This window comes from Glossina fuscipes, unplaced genomic scaffold (genome assembly GCF_014805625.2).
Source record: "Glossina fuscipes isolate IAEA_lab_2018 unplaced genomic scaffold, Yale_Gfus_2 1, whole genome shotgun sequence".
Taxonomy (NCBI): domain Eukaryota; kingdom Metazoa; phylum Arthropoda; class Insecta; order Diptera; family Glossinidae; genus Glossina; species Glossina fuscipes.
In genome coordinates this window covers 47,160,291-47,178,222 of record NW_023998415.1, presented here as the reverse complement: position 1 = coordinate 47,178,222, position 17,932 = coordinate 47,160,291, and the positions used below count along the sequence as shown (strand labels likewise).

The window sequence follows — 17,932 nt, the reverse complement described above, 5'->3', positions numbered from 1 at the left end:
GAGAAAAAGAGCAAAACATTAAATGCATATAGACATAAGAGTTTAAAACATTTAACTTCATTGCATAGAAACAATCATCGTAATGATGATGAGTTGAATTGTTTGTTTTCGTGTGATGTGTGGTGCGATGATGATGATGGTAAATGTTTGTAAAAATGTTCTCTAAGCAAACAATTTAAATGAATACTCAGCACTATGCTACTGTGCATAATTCACAAACACACGCACACACACACAGGCAAATACACACATAAAAATAATGAACAAATACACATAAAGATCATAATGATGATGATGATGATGATGATGATGGTGTTGTTGTGTTTTTTTGCTTTTCTTTATTTTTTTTTTTTTTTTTTTTTTTTTTTATATTACGCTATAAATATTTTTGCGGTTTGTCGAAAATGATGACGATAATGACGATTAGGTTGTTGTTGTTGTTGTTGTTGTTGATTGCATTGCAGATGATCACGATGACTGTGACGATGATGATAATGATGATGCTAGAGTTTTGTGTTTTGCTATGCATATGTGTATTATTTTGCGTTGCTGCTTGAGTTGTTTTGGTATAAAACAAAAATTTGTATCGATTTTTTCAGCTTTTGCCTAACAACCATACGCCAAGTAACACGCGTCCTAACCTAAGAGTGCAGACACATTTAATCTATAATATAATCGGACAAGAACTTTTCTGTTTGTTTGCTTCTTTTTTTTATTTTTTTTTAATTTTTATTTTTATTTTTATTTTTTTTTTTTTCAATAAAAGAAAAAAACTCACAAATCATATAAACTTTATTTTCGCTGATCAAATAGAAATTAAGACAAACTGTAAGTAACTATATATATATATATATATGTATATATATATATGTAAATAAATGTATATATATATATATATATATATATGTATATATATGAATAGCAAAAACAAAGCAAAAAAACAAAATCCGATATTCTAGGATATAAACATATGAACTAAATTGAAAAGAAGAAGAGACAATCACAATCATTTACTTTACATTAGAACGGGATTAAACGCGATTGTGACCAGAGTAATAATAATAATAATAACTGAAAAAAAAAAAATAAATAAATAAAAAAAAAACAAGGAAAAATAAACAAAATAGAGCAAAAAGGATTAAAGTTTATTTGATAAAACTCTGCCTGCAACCATAAAATAATTCAAAAAGTAGATATAAATAATGACCGCTTTACGAATGAACAACAAAAACCAAACAACTTTAGAAACATCACCGTCACCGTCACCATCACCATCACCATCACCATCACTGTCGCCAACACCGTCACCATCACCATCAACTTCACCATCGCCATCATCAGTACCATCGGCAACGTCACCGGCAACAGTAACAACAACAAATATATTATCAGCATCAACAACAGAATTCATATCATTGGATTGCAGCGGCCAACGCATCAGCATTAACATGAGTAACGGCATTGGTATCGGCATCGGCATCGGCATTGGTAGATCAATGAAGCTTAAGCATCTTCATTTAATGCAGCTGCAACAATATATGATGCTGTGCTGTGTCATTTTTGGATTACTGTGTCTGTGCATTTGTGTAAGCGGGGTGAGTGTGTTTCATCCTCTTAAAATGCTATATATTCTTAAAATCATCATTGTCGCACGATGACGATGACTATAACGATGACGATGACGATGGAGATGAAGATGAAGATGAAGATGAGGACGACAACAACACGTCGGCGATTTACTATTAATCTACCATATACTCTGTCTGTCTGTCTGTCTGTCTGTCTGTCTGTCCGTTACTTTTTGTCATCAGCATTCAGTTCAACGACCATTTATTAATATAATATTAGTGTAGAGTGAATTTCAGAAATTACTTAAAATTGTTCGATATTTGTATTAATTCTTGTTGTTTCTGCTTTTGTTATTATTATTATTTTTATCATTATTGTTGTTGTTTTCATGTGATAGTAGTTGTTATTGTATACAACCATTAAATTTAATTCATCTTTTGTTATTTTTGTATCGTTATTTTTTTTTTTTTTTTACTGCTGCTGCTGCTGCTGCTGCTGCTACTACTGCTGATGCTGTTGTTGTTGTTGTCATTATCGTCGTCATCGTCGTCGTTGTTTTTATTATTGTACACACATGTAATCGTTGAAATAAAAGTGAAGGCATCAGCAAATAGACTCTTGATTGGTCTTTAACCAAACAAAAGACACATATTATTATTATTGCAAATCTCAAGATAAAATTCGATAATGTACGCGACGACTAAGCTGCGATGTGATTTTCAGGATATACATAATAGCAACATATGATAAATGGTTTTTTTTTCTTTTCTTTTTTTTTTTTGAAATACACACAGAGAATTTTAAAGTGCTTACTGTATATTTAATATATATATATATATATATATATATATATATATATATATATGAATAATTTGTTTTTAGTTTTTGTTTTTTGATAACATTAACGAAGTGAAGGGCTCTGAGAGTATGACAACATGTATGTAAAAGAGTAAAAATAGTACAAGTCTTCGAGAAAAAGATAATTAATAAGAATATATGAGATTTTGTAATATTGAAAAATTAATATATGAAAAAGTTGACCTATACGTCTCAACGCTTTACACGAACAGCAACTGGAAGCTCAAAACTATATAAATAGAAATTATTTTCCTTGGGGAATTTTTACGCACGAATGTTACATCATCTCAAGCGAATTTATTAGAATTGTGTTATGTGTTTGCTATACACCCGATTGCGATTTCTTAATTGACCTTTTAGATGGCAATTTTGTGCCTTTTCCGATTTCCGATTAATATCTCTTATAGGGTATATAGCAGTTTCATGTTTTTCGCCCATTCTGGGCTTTGCTAAAATTGAAGCGAATCACACTCTGCACTTGAACTTGATATATAGTATTATATAAATATCGGTAGGTAATGAATAAAAATTTATAAACAAATTTTCCCCTACCTATCATAATTTTTGCAACCAGGAGCGTGCAAGAGCAGATCGATACAATAAAGATCAATGACATGCTTTAAAGTAATGTAGTTTGATCCTTTACGCTTTGTCTTTCACATTTTCATACAAACTGTAACAGTTAAAAAAAAAAAAAAAAAAAAAAAAAAATTAAAAAACTAAATAACAATTAAACCAATAGATTGTCGAATAGATCTAAAGTTCAATAGATGGATGGATGGATGGATAGTCGGGGAGAGAGAGTCGGATTCAAACGGCAGTTGCCTGAACATACGGACGGAAAGGACGGATAATTGCACAAAAGTATAGTGATTCGATCGAAAAAACAGAGAGAGCAAGACAGACAGTATTCCGATTGGGTAATAGAACAAACTACCAAGTCCACTTAGCAAATTGACTCTTCATAAGAATACTTAGGATGGGAAAGAGAGTAAACATTCGCTCACTATTCCGCTTGGGAACAAGCACTTTGACGAATAGTAAACCCAGGCAAAGGGACGCACGAATAGGTAATTGAAGACAGGCAAGAAGACTGGAGTCCCGACGGGATCGATGAATAGTCGAAAGCTTAGGCAATCATTTGGCGATATATACAAAATTCTGAGTCTTTCGAGTTGTTGCATAACTCAATTCTTACAATTCGCTGTGTGCGGCCAATAGTCATAAAACATAAGATGAATTTGATCTCAATTTATTAACAAACCCATATTGATATTAAAACATATTTGCTATTAATTGATTGTGAAGGTAAATTTTTTCAACAGAATTTTATTAAGATACCATAGTCTTATATTATTCATATATTATGTAGCCTTATATTTTGTTATATATATATATATATATATATATATATATATATATATATATATGTATACATAATGATCTTCGGGCCCAAAACAAGGCGGATGTCCTAACAGAAAGTAAAATTAATGATATCCAAGGTTCGACAAAACGTAAAAGTCTTAGCGTTTGCTTAGAAATCTTTACAAGCTTAAGCAAATACTCAGCGAGCATTTTAAACTAATTTTTTATTTAGAGGGTCTTTCAAAGAACAAAAGAAAAAAGGTTGACGAACATATTCGTATTTAAGGCAAAAAAAAATTTGAAAATAATTTATTATTATAGTAAGCGTACGTATTAGAACCGATCGGTTCCCCATTTGGCATGGCTTACTTTATCGATAAACGCATCTCTCTCACGATAAAGTGTCTTGAGAAGGGGTCGCGGCATTCTTCACCTTCAGCTAGTGTACTATAATTATGTAATAATAATACATCGTTTAATTTAACGAAATCTTAATTTTATGTCCTTTTTTTTACCCATCACCGATAGATGTGGGGGGGATCATATTCGGAATTGATGTAAGCATGTCCGTCTGTTCGCCTACGTATTGTATGTTGTAAAAGTTCTGCTGATTGCAGCCAAAATGAAGCCATCGTTTTCAGATTTGGCAAAAACCTTGGAACTTCTTGAACTCTGATTGTTATTGAAAATGGATCAATATAACGGCGAGTACTTGTACCGATTCTGGTTTTCCAGATTTTCTTTGCCGTTAGCCCACAAAGAACACAGAAAATAAATTTTCTCTTTTATTCTATAAAAATAGAGAAAATCAGCCACGCCCCCGCAATATTATACGGTGTAGCGTGATTTGGTCGCATAATTTTCATACTTGTTTTTCATTTATTTTTTTTTTATAAAATACTAAAACTTTCAATTTTTTTATTACCTTGCAAATGACGGCCTTTCTTAACTATTCTTATATGGACTGGGATTTAACTGGGAATGTCCCTATGAGCTCCAAAGTTGATATAGTTCATTTTTATGTTAAATTAATATCATCGAAGAATATTCACCGGTAATTGTATAAAAAATTACTTACCTTTTTGCCATACAAAGGCTTACTTTCCCTAGGAACAAGCATATGACAAAAAGGTCAAAAGTTTCGGTCATCCAATCCATATTTTCGCCAATCAAATTAAAGTAAATAGAAATAACGTGATTTGGTGAGAAATTTTTAAAATTCAGAAATTGTTCCTATCAAGGCTTTCTTAAAGCAAGGTCTTATACGGATAGTGATCCCCCAAATAGGATAATTTCTTTGCCCAAAACACTTCGGAGTACCGAATTTGATCAAACTATCTTAAATATTGCGACCTATAGTGTAAACATAGAAATGCATGGTCACACAACAGACGGACATAGGGACAGATAAGGTTAAATGTATTAAAAAAAAAAAAAGTCCGTAAATTAAGCGTTGTAATACGAGTCCATACAATTTTAATATACCCTATAGCCAAAAGGGGAGTGGAATCAAAAAATGACATTGCAAATTTCACTATGCGGACTAAGGTGACATAGCTGTAAATGAAGAACGCAAAGGAACGTATAAGCCAGTATAAATCTACCCATATCCCCATTAACATGGTATTAAGAGCATGTACTCGTACATATCTATCAGGGAACGATATGAATATCGTCAATAATGTTGTTAATAGCATCGTCAAAGGTATGGCGGTCAAAACATCCCATTTAGGTTATCTGTAATGAGCATTCAGCTAATACCAATCGACAAGATAGTTCAACGAATTAGCCAACTAAACCGGCCGGCCGGCCGTATGGCAATAAACGTACTTCAAAGCAAAGTCAATCGATTCCTCCTCAATACTGCAATAAATTGAAACAAGAAAAAATAAATAAAAAACAATAATGTCAACCTTCGAGGCAGTCGAGGAAGTCAAAGAAAGAGAAAATCAAGCAAAGACATAATACATTTTTTTAAGCAGAAAAGAAAAGAAGTCAGTCCTCTTATATAATAAAAACATTCACTCCCCAAATTAAATAAAAGTGTGTTTTCATTTTTTTTTTTTATGCCTGAACCTGGTTTGCTTAGTCATCAATTTCTGTATAACTAACATTGTATGTAACTGTAATGCTTTAAAAAAAAAAAAATGATGTTCTCTCTTTGCTATCACAAAAAAATTTCTTTCTAAATTTACACTTTACGAAATGTGCTCCCAATAATTAAGCAAAACAACCACAAATACAATAGTAGCAACAACAACAACAACAACAACAACAATAATAATAATAATAAAACTGATTGCGCATATCAACCACAGAAATTGCAAAGTTTTCATTTGTGGGAATTTTGGCAACGCAAAACTCGCATTAACACAAACATACTTATATGTATATATATACAACAGAGATAGAGACAATACAGAAACTGTCAACAGAAATGAGTGATAATTCAATAAAAAATGCAAGTGATTGCACACATTTGTCTCTTGTTTGTCTTCGATAGTGATCTATACATACAACATACATACTTATATACACATAGGAACATATATATAAATATATAAATAAGTTTAAATGCAACAAAGTTTGAAGATAACAAAAAACAACAATAACAAACAACAGTAACATGTGAAATGATACTCATCGCACACATCAGACAAACACTAATACAATGAAACAAAAGGCTCCCACGCCAAACATTGCTTGCTGCTGCTGAAACCACTTAAAGATGCACAAAATAAATAAAAATGAAGATGAACGAAATATAATATATATATATATATATATATATATATACATACATATATATATATTTATATATATATACAGATATATATAGAAACAAAAAAAATAAATAAAAACAAAACCAAAAACTGTAACAATTACCCACATAAAATATGCATACATAGATGTATGTATATACATATAGTAACAGCGGAGTAGGAGAGTTACATGCAATTTGGAAATGCCAGGTAAAGCTGTGATGTTGGGCAAAAAAGCCCTTTTAGCGTTAGGTATGTTTTGAAAAAAAAATAAATAAAAATAAATAAAAGCAAAAAAACCGCGAAGAAAAGGCTGAATAAGAAGAAGCAAAATGAAAAGAAAATAATCATCAAATATCTACTTGCACCTTTTCATTGGGTTACAGGTCGTTTCTTAATTTTAAACCGAAAGATTGTGCCACCATCGCACATCACTACCAAATAAACAAAAAAAAAAAAAAAACAAACTATAAAGTAAGTAGAAAAAATTGTAGTCAGACGAGGCCGACCATTAAATATCCTATAGCTTCATTTATTTACGTTAGTAAATAAGAAAATGTACACCTGTTACACTTTTTGTATATCAAGTCAACGCATACCTTCCATGGAAGCATGGGCATAAGCAAAGCAAAGATCCAACTAATCGTCCTACCTGAGCCAAACTTAATGCAATGAATTTTTATATCAAACCACTATTGTAGAACAATTTTTTCAATGAAATATTAAAAATTAAACCTGTTCTGCCGTACAAATGTTCACTTTTTATACGAATAGCTAGATGAGCGTGTATTCGAAAATCTACTCTCCATACTGTCGACAATTTTCGCATCAATTTGCTTACTATGACGACATACCATTAAACTGTAATCTTTGCCGTGAAGTTTTGAAAAATGCAAAGTTTTTCGCAAAATAGCTTTTTCCGAATCAAACATTATATGACGAGTGAGAGGGAAAAATTTGGCCTGACCCGTATCACATTTCATTGCTTATGCCCTTAGGGACAGATAGGGATAGATGTCAGTTTAGCAAATTTAATTCAAATATAAGTAGATGGACAGAGGGACAACCAAGTTTAAATCGTTCCAAAAAATGTTTCGTAATCGATGGTTATAACAAAAAAACGGATTTATCATAAATTCTTCGGCCTATTACATACGTACACACAAGCGTAATATACCTGGCAGTGTAAGTAGCATGGAGTATAAAAAAAAAAAAAAAATAAAAAAAAATCATTTCCCTTAAACAACAAAGTGAAAATGTTAACCAACTCTCGATTGTGTTTAAAACGAAAATATGTTTAATTCAAGTAAAGGTTCGGCAAACACCAACAACCACCAACATCTCCAACTATCACATGTTCTATGCCCTCATTGCGTCTCTCTAATATGTAATATAAGTACATTGCTACCAGATCTCCTAAACAAGTTCATTAAGAGTCCGACTCTGGCCGTCTATCTGTCCTTTCATTGATAGCAATAATAATTTAATCAAAGGAGCGAATCCTGATTGTTATTAATTTACCTTTTGTTTAATCGAACTTTTGCCGATATTTTATCTACGAAATTTTTTCATTATTTTACTTAAGCGAATTTCTTATACACCGCATCCATGCATCGTTACTTAAACTTCCAATGCGTCCACCAAAAAAAAAAAAAAAAAAAATTCGAGGCCATATCTCAGTAATGATAATAAAGTTCGTAATTGCACGAATTACGTTGATTCGTCTCTCAGTTGTTAATAACAAATATGGGAAGTGATTGGTTTAAGACCAGAGACAGAATTAAAATCTTATTACTCTCTTTGCGTATTGCTTGAGACGACGTCATTATCCTTTCACATTACACCTATAAGTTTTGTTTGTTTGTTTGTTTGATTCATCCCTTTTCACAGCCCTCATCTCTACATCGTATAAGCTTAAGTTTTAGTAATGAGCGCAGACGGGAGTTACTGTCATCTTAATTCCGTTCGTTGCAAGCATCCTGTTCACGTTGAAACAGACAGAGATTGGGACTGGATCATGTACAGACGCGCTTTAATGATTAGCGTAAAACTTTACTACACAATTTAAACAAAATCTGGTCCTCTGCTCACTTATTATGTAACGAGTTTGTGTTGTTCCGCAGTGTCGCAGTTAAATCAGGCGACAAGATGGCAATATTGTGCGTGCGTCTATCACCTTAAGGATAATACAAATAAAATTTCTTCACACTGTTTCAAGTCATTCCGTCGCACCACTCGTCCATTGTACGCTTAATAACTTTCGTCCGCTATAGTAATAGCATTGTTCATCTAATGCCTGCTTTCTCACTAAATTCTTTTAGAGTAAATGTTGAAAGAAATGAATATTTGAAATCACATTAATAGTAGTCAGTCCATCCGTCCAATTAATCATAACGCAAATCACAACGTTCGCGTCTTTAATTGAAGCTTGTAATGACGTTTGCGCTTAACTGATCGAAATTTTGATTTCTTTTCGTAAGAAATATTTTTATAATCATATTAAATATATTCATTCACTTTATTCAAAATATTTTCTGGCAATTTCTATTAAATGTAAATATTATGATGGGTAAAAAGAATTCGATGTAAACTCTATTAAGGTCGGTCGCTCTCTTGCATTAGTTTGCTATTTATCAGTTTAACTGCAATTATTTATTTCTCAAAAGTAATTTGTGTGTGTGTGTGTGTGTATGTATATATATATATATATATATATATATATATGTGTGTGTGTTTATTTGTAAACAGTTACATCAATGAAAGTACACGTTAATCAGTTCATCTCTACCTATATATATATATATCTACCTATCTACCTATATATATATATATATATAAAATTGTTTAAATGTAAATTTGTAATTATTAAATTGTATTTATTTATCAGTCTTTAGGTCAGTACATACATCAAAGAGTTTTTCATCAAAATTATAAATTCAAAGTTAACGTTAAGCACTACATTTCTTAGCAATACAATGACAAATGAGCTCAAAATAAACTTTTCCATGGTTTAATAAGATATGGTAGAGTATATCTTTCGATTATCAATTGAAAATATCTAGGAAATCGTGTTAAACTAATTAATCGTACTATTAAGAGAACTGCAGAAGGAAAATGCTTCTACAATCACCCAAATCCAAAAGGTATAGATGACCTTCTACACCTTATAGATTTTTCCTTTGGCCGTATTTATGATAAAATTCCAACTTTCCGTAGCCATAGTGCAATTAAAATCTATCAGAGATCATAACTTCTATAAACACAGACTTGATCTGCGATTATTTGGATATGTTTGTATCACGTCTCATTTATGATGTTTTATGTGACATATCACACAGCGAAAAGAAAAAACGCTTTAACGCGATTTTTCTCTTTTTTTTTTTTTTGCATTTATAAATCAAGAAAAAAGTTCGAGGCATTGTTTCATCGAACTTTATATATATCTTTCGCATGTTCTAGATGAACCCTATTAAACCAATTTATTTATTAGACCATTTTTAGTGATAAATATTGTGATGTCGCAATCCAATCCAATCTGTGCCAATCGCCCTTACTTTTTTCTTGTTCTTTTTGAAATTGCATGCTATTTATAAGCATATGAAGATAATCGCACATGATTAGAGATGATTACAAAAAAAACTTCTTACACTTCCCACTGAAGGATATATACACTTTCACCATAATTTTGTCAAAACGTTTACAAGGACCAGAACGAAGCCTCAGAGACCCCGTAAAGTGTGTTGATCTAAATCGACTTAAGCATCGATTTGATGATACTTGTAAGACCGATATTTGAGACGTTGCCAACATAGATCATAAAAATGTAAAGGATAGCTATTCAATGTCGCGGCGAGATTACGGGAAACTTTTTTTAAGTATAAAACGCCTTTAGTCCAATATCTTTTACGGATCTCAAATTGTGTTTTTACCCGCGGCAGGCAGTTGCCCAAAACATTATAAGTCCCACCTCGTCCCAGCTCGTTTAGTTTTGTTTTATTTGTCAATCCATTATTTGCAAGTAAATATAGGACACATATATATAGAAATTCCCATTACAGGTGATATTCCGGGCATACATTACTAGAAGTTGAAATTTAAATTTTCCAACTCAATACAGACTTGTACCATTTACTGATATGTATTTCTTAGAGCAACGATTTAATATAGGCGTTTACTTACTTTCGTTTCTGGTTTGAGGTCGTGAAAATCGACCGATCGCACGTCTATACGAAAGGTTTTCGTGATCTAATTCAAAGTCAGTTGATATGGCTTTCATTCAAACTCATTTACCTCGTTTTGCAGTCAATCGCATTAGATGTTTGCCAAAATGTTGATCACTTGTTCAAAACCAATTATGTCGAAAGAATTTATATTGGGTTGAAAGCGATCCAGCCATCGACTCATTTCCCCAATTCTTCAACTTGGCGGATCCGCGTGCCAACGAAGACATACTACCCGTGCCCCCACTTTTGACCCGCTGAAAACAGAACCAAGAGCAATTGGGATGTTATGGAGCAACGTCGCGCCTCCAGTAGTGGGCTTCGCCAGCAGATTTCTTCCAATAAACAGCAAACGTAATGAATTTGAAAGAAGAAGAATTTTGAGCGGTCCATGATTAGCGTCGGCGTACGACGAATAAGTCAATCATATTACCTCCCGTGCTTTAATGTTTGCAGACGATGTTAAACTCTGCCCCTCCTCTAACTCAAAATATAGTACTAAACTTGTTCAGTCTTATCTTGAGAACCTATGCTCATGGTGCGCAACCACCATGGTGGTGGTATCGTGTTAAATACGAACAAATGCAAGGAAATGTCTTTTACATGGTCTAACACGACACCTTCTTATTATCGTATTGATAATCACATTCTGGAAAGTGTTTGCAAAATTACAAAGGCTTAGGGAGTTGTGCTTGGTTCAAAGCTCAAGTTTGGTAGTGATATTGAAGTCTCAATTAATAAAGTTAGAAGTCTAAAGAATTTAACGACCCTGTACGGGTTACGAAGCGCTTGTATATTTCATTAATTAGGCCAACTCTTGAATACTCGTCGGTAGTTTGGCTTCCTAAATATAGATGCCATATTGATCTCTTGGAGTCTGTTCAATGAGACTTCTACCCCTTCTCTTTCATCAAATAAATGGAAGAACTCTTATTTTGTGAAAGTCAAAACCATCGAATTCCACCGTTATGTACACTGGTGTTCCCCATTTTTTTTAATCATTTTTACGGGTAAATCGCTAATAAAAATTTTTGCAAACACCTAATGATACACTGTAGGGAATACCGTAGGAACAATATGCAACTGGGTATTCGCCAAAAATACTCTTACTTCATCTAACCGAGCGCAGCCTTACAAGACTCTTCACCTTTATGCAGTGTGTGTGAGAGAGAGAGAGAGATATCTTTTAAAAAAATCTCTCTCTTTTCGTGTAGAAGCTCTTAACTGCTTACCTATTGTTAGGTAGATCCAAATATATTCCGCTTTGGACATACTATTATTAAGGGCGTGGAGAGCACGTCCAAAGGCAACACCACAGTTCGCAATAACAGGATCGACCATAATGCCACACAAATGTCTATCGGATCGATTTATTGAAAAAACAAGAAGCGGCGAAAAGTTTCGACCTAACGGCAAATCCTACTAAAAGCATGCAGCACTTGCTCGGCATGGGAAATGATTCAAATTTTCAGTCATAACCAAGTGACCGTTCAACTGAAAATTGATAAATATTTTCGACGCACATAAAAACTTGAAAAAATACTACAAAAAGAAAAAATTTTATTGCATAGAAAAGAGGAAAATTTAATTCATTTCCCGGTGATGAGTAAAATAATTGCCAAAATTAATTGTATGTATATATGTATGGAAAAGTGAGGCGATTCAAGTAAAACGGCAAACTCTGTCTATACGTTTTTTAGAGAAAAATTAAAATATTATCGTATAAATATTGTAGAGATTGAGTTAAGCCTGTTGCTTAATATTTCTTTAAAGCAGATTGAAATGAATTCAGCGCAAGATATTTAAAAATACATAGATTTAAACGACTTATGCCAATTACAAAATATTTACTGGGAAATGAGAAGCTTTTTACATTCATATAAGCGAATAAAGTCGAATGTTAATTAGTAACGATGGTTGGCGAGAAAGGAAGAGAGAAACAAAGAACGAGATAGATAGATAGATAGATAGAGAGAGAGAGAGAGAGAAAAAGACTAAGAAAATATTAACTATGGCCCGCAAGTCTTTATAATGCTTCAGTAGCCAAGTAATTAGGTATAAATAACGACCGGCAAAAAGACACCTTGTCATTGTGTTAGTATAATAGCTAAGATATGGAAACGAATCGGAACGAAACGAATGAAACCCTGTTAAATATTTTTAAAATAATTGTAAGCATAAAACGAACGCATAGATAGATAGGTAACCAACTAGTCATCCAATCAGCCAGGCAACCCAGTCAGTTAGTCATTGAGTAGAAATCAAATTTAATGAAAAATTCAAATGCATTCTTAAATACAATAATAATAGCAGCAAAAACAATAACAAGAACAACAATAATAACAACAACAAAATAATGCACAATAGATAAATATAATAAGAGCATAAAAAAAATTATGTCATTTACATTAAATGAGATGCACTGACTGGTAAGCGTATTAACTTTAACTTTAGGCCACACATCGTAGCTGGCATACAAATCGAATCGAATAGAATCGTAAACATGCACACAAACACAGGCGCACAGATTAATGATACAAAACCGCAGACTATAACACAATGACGATGGCAATCGCAAGCAACACCTTTACCGCGGGCCAATTCAATTATTGTTGTTGTACTGTTTAATTATGGAAGTCGCAAAACAACAACAACAAATTTAACATAAAGAAAAGGTTTCATTAAAAGCAAAAATCAAAATTTTTAAAAACAAAAATGAACAAAAAAAAAAATTAATATTTATTCACGGTTTCATACGCATTAGATTGACAGGAATTCTGTTTACATGTATGTCACACACGTTAACAGACCATTAAGGTGTATGCAGGTGTATATATCTTTTTTATATACATATGTATACGTATACGTATACGTATGCCTATCAAAGTCTAAAACATTGCAATGACTTTATGCATATACGTACGTATATATATATATATATATATATATATATATGAGTGTTGCAAGTGCAACATCACACACATATTAATAACAACAACAGCAACAATAATAAAAGAACAACATAACTCTATTGTTTGTAATTTGTTGTTGTTTTATTTTTGCATTTTATTATTATTATTATTATTTTTTTTTTTTATTTAATTTTTTTTTTTTTATCCATTGTCTATTTTGGGGAATTTTTTCTACTCGAAAGATTTTTGTACATTTTCTTATTTTGTTGTTGTTGTTGTTGTTGTTGTTAATTTGTGCCAACATATTAGAATTTTAAATTAGTTTTAATGATTTTTACTGCTTTTCATTTTCATTATTAACTTTTTTTTTTTTTTTTTTTCTTTTTTGTGATATATATTTTTTTTGTTTTTTTTGGTTTTTAATAGTTTTTTTTTTATGCAACAATTGTAGTACGTTACTGATCATGTTAAAAGGTGTGCGGCGTATATATATGCGCAGGCATAGACGTGTACAGAATGAATAAATGAATGAATGAATGAAGCTGGATAGTATCTCTGGTGATTTTTAATTGTATTTTATTTGACTTTGAGAACAATTCTTTGGTATTGTTTTATATGTATGAAATAAAAAATTTAAATTTGATGTCAACTGCTTAAGCAGAATTTATTTTATGTTTGCTTTTAATTATATGTCTACGTGGTTTTTTTTTTTATTTTTTAATTTTTTTATTTAATTTACTTACCATGTGAAGGTCAATACAAGATAGCTAACTTACACTAGACAGACTAACACAATTAGTTAAGCAAGCGAAACTTTTCATTAAATATTTTATTATGATTTTTATTTATTTATTTATTTTTTTTTTTTTTTTTCTATACATATCTTGCGTAGTCATTTTCCAACTAGCTCTTCTCACGCTTAGAATGACTTCCTATATATATATTATTACGTAAATGTAATTTTCGTTTTCTTTCTTACGGATCTTAAACAATTCATTTCAGCATCACTGATCTATGGGATTTCTGCATACACTTTATTTTTATTTTTAGATATGAATTCATAAATTATTGACTTGTCGTCAGTCTTTTAAAATTACCTTCATCCTGGGAAATCGTAGAATCTTCTTCATTCATTTATCGCAAATCATTGATCAATCGCTTAGGAAAATTTTCTTATACATGAGTCACGGTGATGGTTAGAAAAAAGTGGGAAGAGGGAGATAGGGAGTGGCCACAGCTTGAGGCTATGCTTTAGCAGTCGAATAAGCCCTATAGCCATGATCACACACCAACCGTAACACAATTATCATCTATTTTACTAAGAATTGAATTCGGATATGCAGACTTGTTAGTCTGGCGTTTCTTATTTTGTGTTTAGGCTACGCGGTAGAGCCGTTTATAGTTTTAATTGAGCTCACCTACGACGACAGCAAAAGGATATAGAGTCTTTTCTTAGTTAAGCAAGCATCCAAATGATTTGTGAATTTAGAATCCGTTTAACGTCTAAAGCGAGAAGTATCCTGAATGTGTGTGCAAGTCACTTTTAACATATAAATCAGCTAAAGGTGACCAAGTGAAAGACTTTCAATTCATTTTCCATTGTACATCAGTATAACGTTCCGTTTGTTGCGTGCTTTGCCTCATTAGACCACACTTTGCCAAGACTTGCAAAAGTTGCAAGGACACGTGCAGTCGTTTGTATGTTTTCGACTGGAAAGATGATCTCTTATGTTAAGTCTTCGACTGTTTGCCTAAGGTCACAAATTGTCCTTGTCACGCCCAATAGCATGACAATTTCTATAACGCTAGTATCGTGTTTGAAATAATGTTATCCTGTTGGTAGACGATGTTCACTGCATAATTGAATAATAGCAAAACGACAACAATAACAATAATTAAAAAAATAAATAAATGCCTTGTTTAATTCCAATTGTTGCCACTGGGGTCCTCCTGGGATGTTCCTCCTTTCATTCCAATTTCACGTATATTTCAAACACTTTTTCTATTGACTTTTGTTCTTCTTCTTACTTATTTAATAAACATTAATATTTTTTTTTTTTTTTTTTTTTTATTAATTTTCTGTTTTTAGCAAATAGATGGATATATAGCTGGTGTAGATTATCCGGCTTATGAGGCGGTACCGAAAGGCCTATCATTTAAATGCCAGGGACGTTTACCCGGCTATTATGCTGACATTGAGACTCGATGTCAGGTAAGAGAGTTTGCAAAAATCTTTAAAACACTTGTACACTTTTTGTTTTTTAAATTTCTAATTGCGATAGGTTTGGCATTGGTGTTTACACTCAGGTCATCAATATTCGTTTTTATGTCCAAATGGTACCGTATTCAATCAGGCAGTACGTGTTTGCGATTGGTGGTCCAATGTAAATTGTCCAGGCTCGGAACAATTATATGAAAATAATGATGAACTTTATCAAGCTACAGAACCGCATGCAGGAAGTAATATTTGATATAAGGTCCAACATAGCAATCAATTGAATGATTACAATAAATATCAAAAATCAATAGCAATAAATAACCAGGAAATGTCATTGACCTTAACTCGACCATCAAAACAACATCAGCACCAACAGCAGCAGCAGGAACAACAACGGCAAAGACAGCAACAAGAACGTTTATCATTAGAATTGCAACCACCAGAATTACCGCAGCAGCATCAAACATTAAGAACAACAACCGAAATAGCAATAGCAGCCATGGCATTGGCACCAGCAACCAATACTCGTTTAAGTACCAAAAATAATTTTAGAGGCAATATTAAATACGCTCTTAGCCAAAGCAAACAGCAGCCGCAGCAGCAGCAGCAGCAGCAACAGCAGCAACAACAACAACAACAACAACAACACCAACAACAACAACAATATAGTAACAATAAATCTAAGAATAATGGCGGCAATCAATTACTTAAAGGCTATCAAAAGCAAGAGCAACAGCAACAACAACAACAACAACAACATAGTACACCCTATAGCTCAATAAATGCGAATAATTTCAATAAATCCGAATCTTACCGTCGACCGCATCACACTACTAACATTAATATTAATAGCAGTAATAATAATAATAATAATAATAATAATAACAATAGATCGCGTAAGTTTCAGCAACAACAACATCAACGACAACAAAAGCAATTAAGACAAATGCATGCATTAAAAAACAATCGTAGAAATCACTCGAATGCTAATAATCTGGATAATGATGAACTTAAGGATTACAAAAGTAAAATTAAAAATAAATATAACATCGATTATGACCATGCCCTCGATGCTGAATATGAAATAATTGAAGCCATTGAATAAATAAATTTTTAATAAAATTCAGAGAAACATAACATGATGTGCAACATTATTGAGATAATCTCGCATAATTATTGTATGTGAACTTGTTGTTGTGTTATTTTTAATATTTATAATGAATCGCATTAAAAACTATATCGCGGCTTTAAAGCGAATAGTGTATAGACTCCATTCGCCAAGCTAGTGATTGGTATTTCCATAAATCTTGGCGTTTAGTGAAACAATAAAACTTAAGAAAGTTACGTAAGTTTTTTGCTAAATTTCGTACCTAAATTTCATCAGAATTATTTTACAATAATTTATTTAACATTTTTATAAAATTTATGAATTTCATCCCAAATGTCTTTAAAATAGTAACGTTTCCGTTTGATTTAATTAGTTTTTTTTTTTTTTTTTTTTTTTTTTTTGTTATTAACAATAAAAATCTGTCATAATTAATGCAAACTATAGGCCGGCATTACTTCATGACCTCTATGGACACCCATCAACGAAGCAATGAGCGGTATATTCATTTTGTCAAAACGTTTGCAACATCGAGAAAGAATTCAAAGACGCCAGAAAGTATTTATATATATTCTTCTTGATCAGCATCAAGTAATAAATCAACTTAGTCATGTTCTTTTATCCCTCTGTCTGTCTGCCTGTCCGGCTGTGTGTTGCATTTGCAACACCTAAAAAGAGTTAAAGCTTCGGTGACCCCACTCGTATATACGTTTCTGCTCAGCATTAAGCACTGAATCGATGCATGTCCGTCTGTCTGTCTTTTTAATGTCTGTTGTAGACAATGTGTTGGCCGCAAAAATGAAGCTACTCGCCTTCAAATTTGGCAGAAACATTAAAAGGTCTTGTAGGTATGTTATAAAACTGAAATTAGCCCAAATCGGTTAGATGACAAGTCAACGGTACAAGGTAACCTAAGGCCAGGT

At 32.2% G+C, this 17,932-nt stretch overlaps 1 protein-coding gene across 1 annotated transcript; it reads left to right on the top strand.

The window, feature by feature from the left end:
- The first annotated feature begins 1,202 nt into the window (after positions 1–1,202).
- Positions 1,203–16,876, top strand: LOC119644975. Its single transcript, XM_038044717.1, is given in 4 exon segments — positions 1,203–1,595; positions 15,776–15,898; positions 15,969–16,758; positions 16,812–16,876. Coding segments are annotated over 4 exon segments (1,371 nt in total).
- Positions 16,877–17,932: the final 1,056 nt, after the last annotated feature.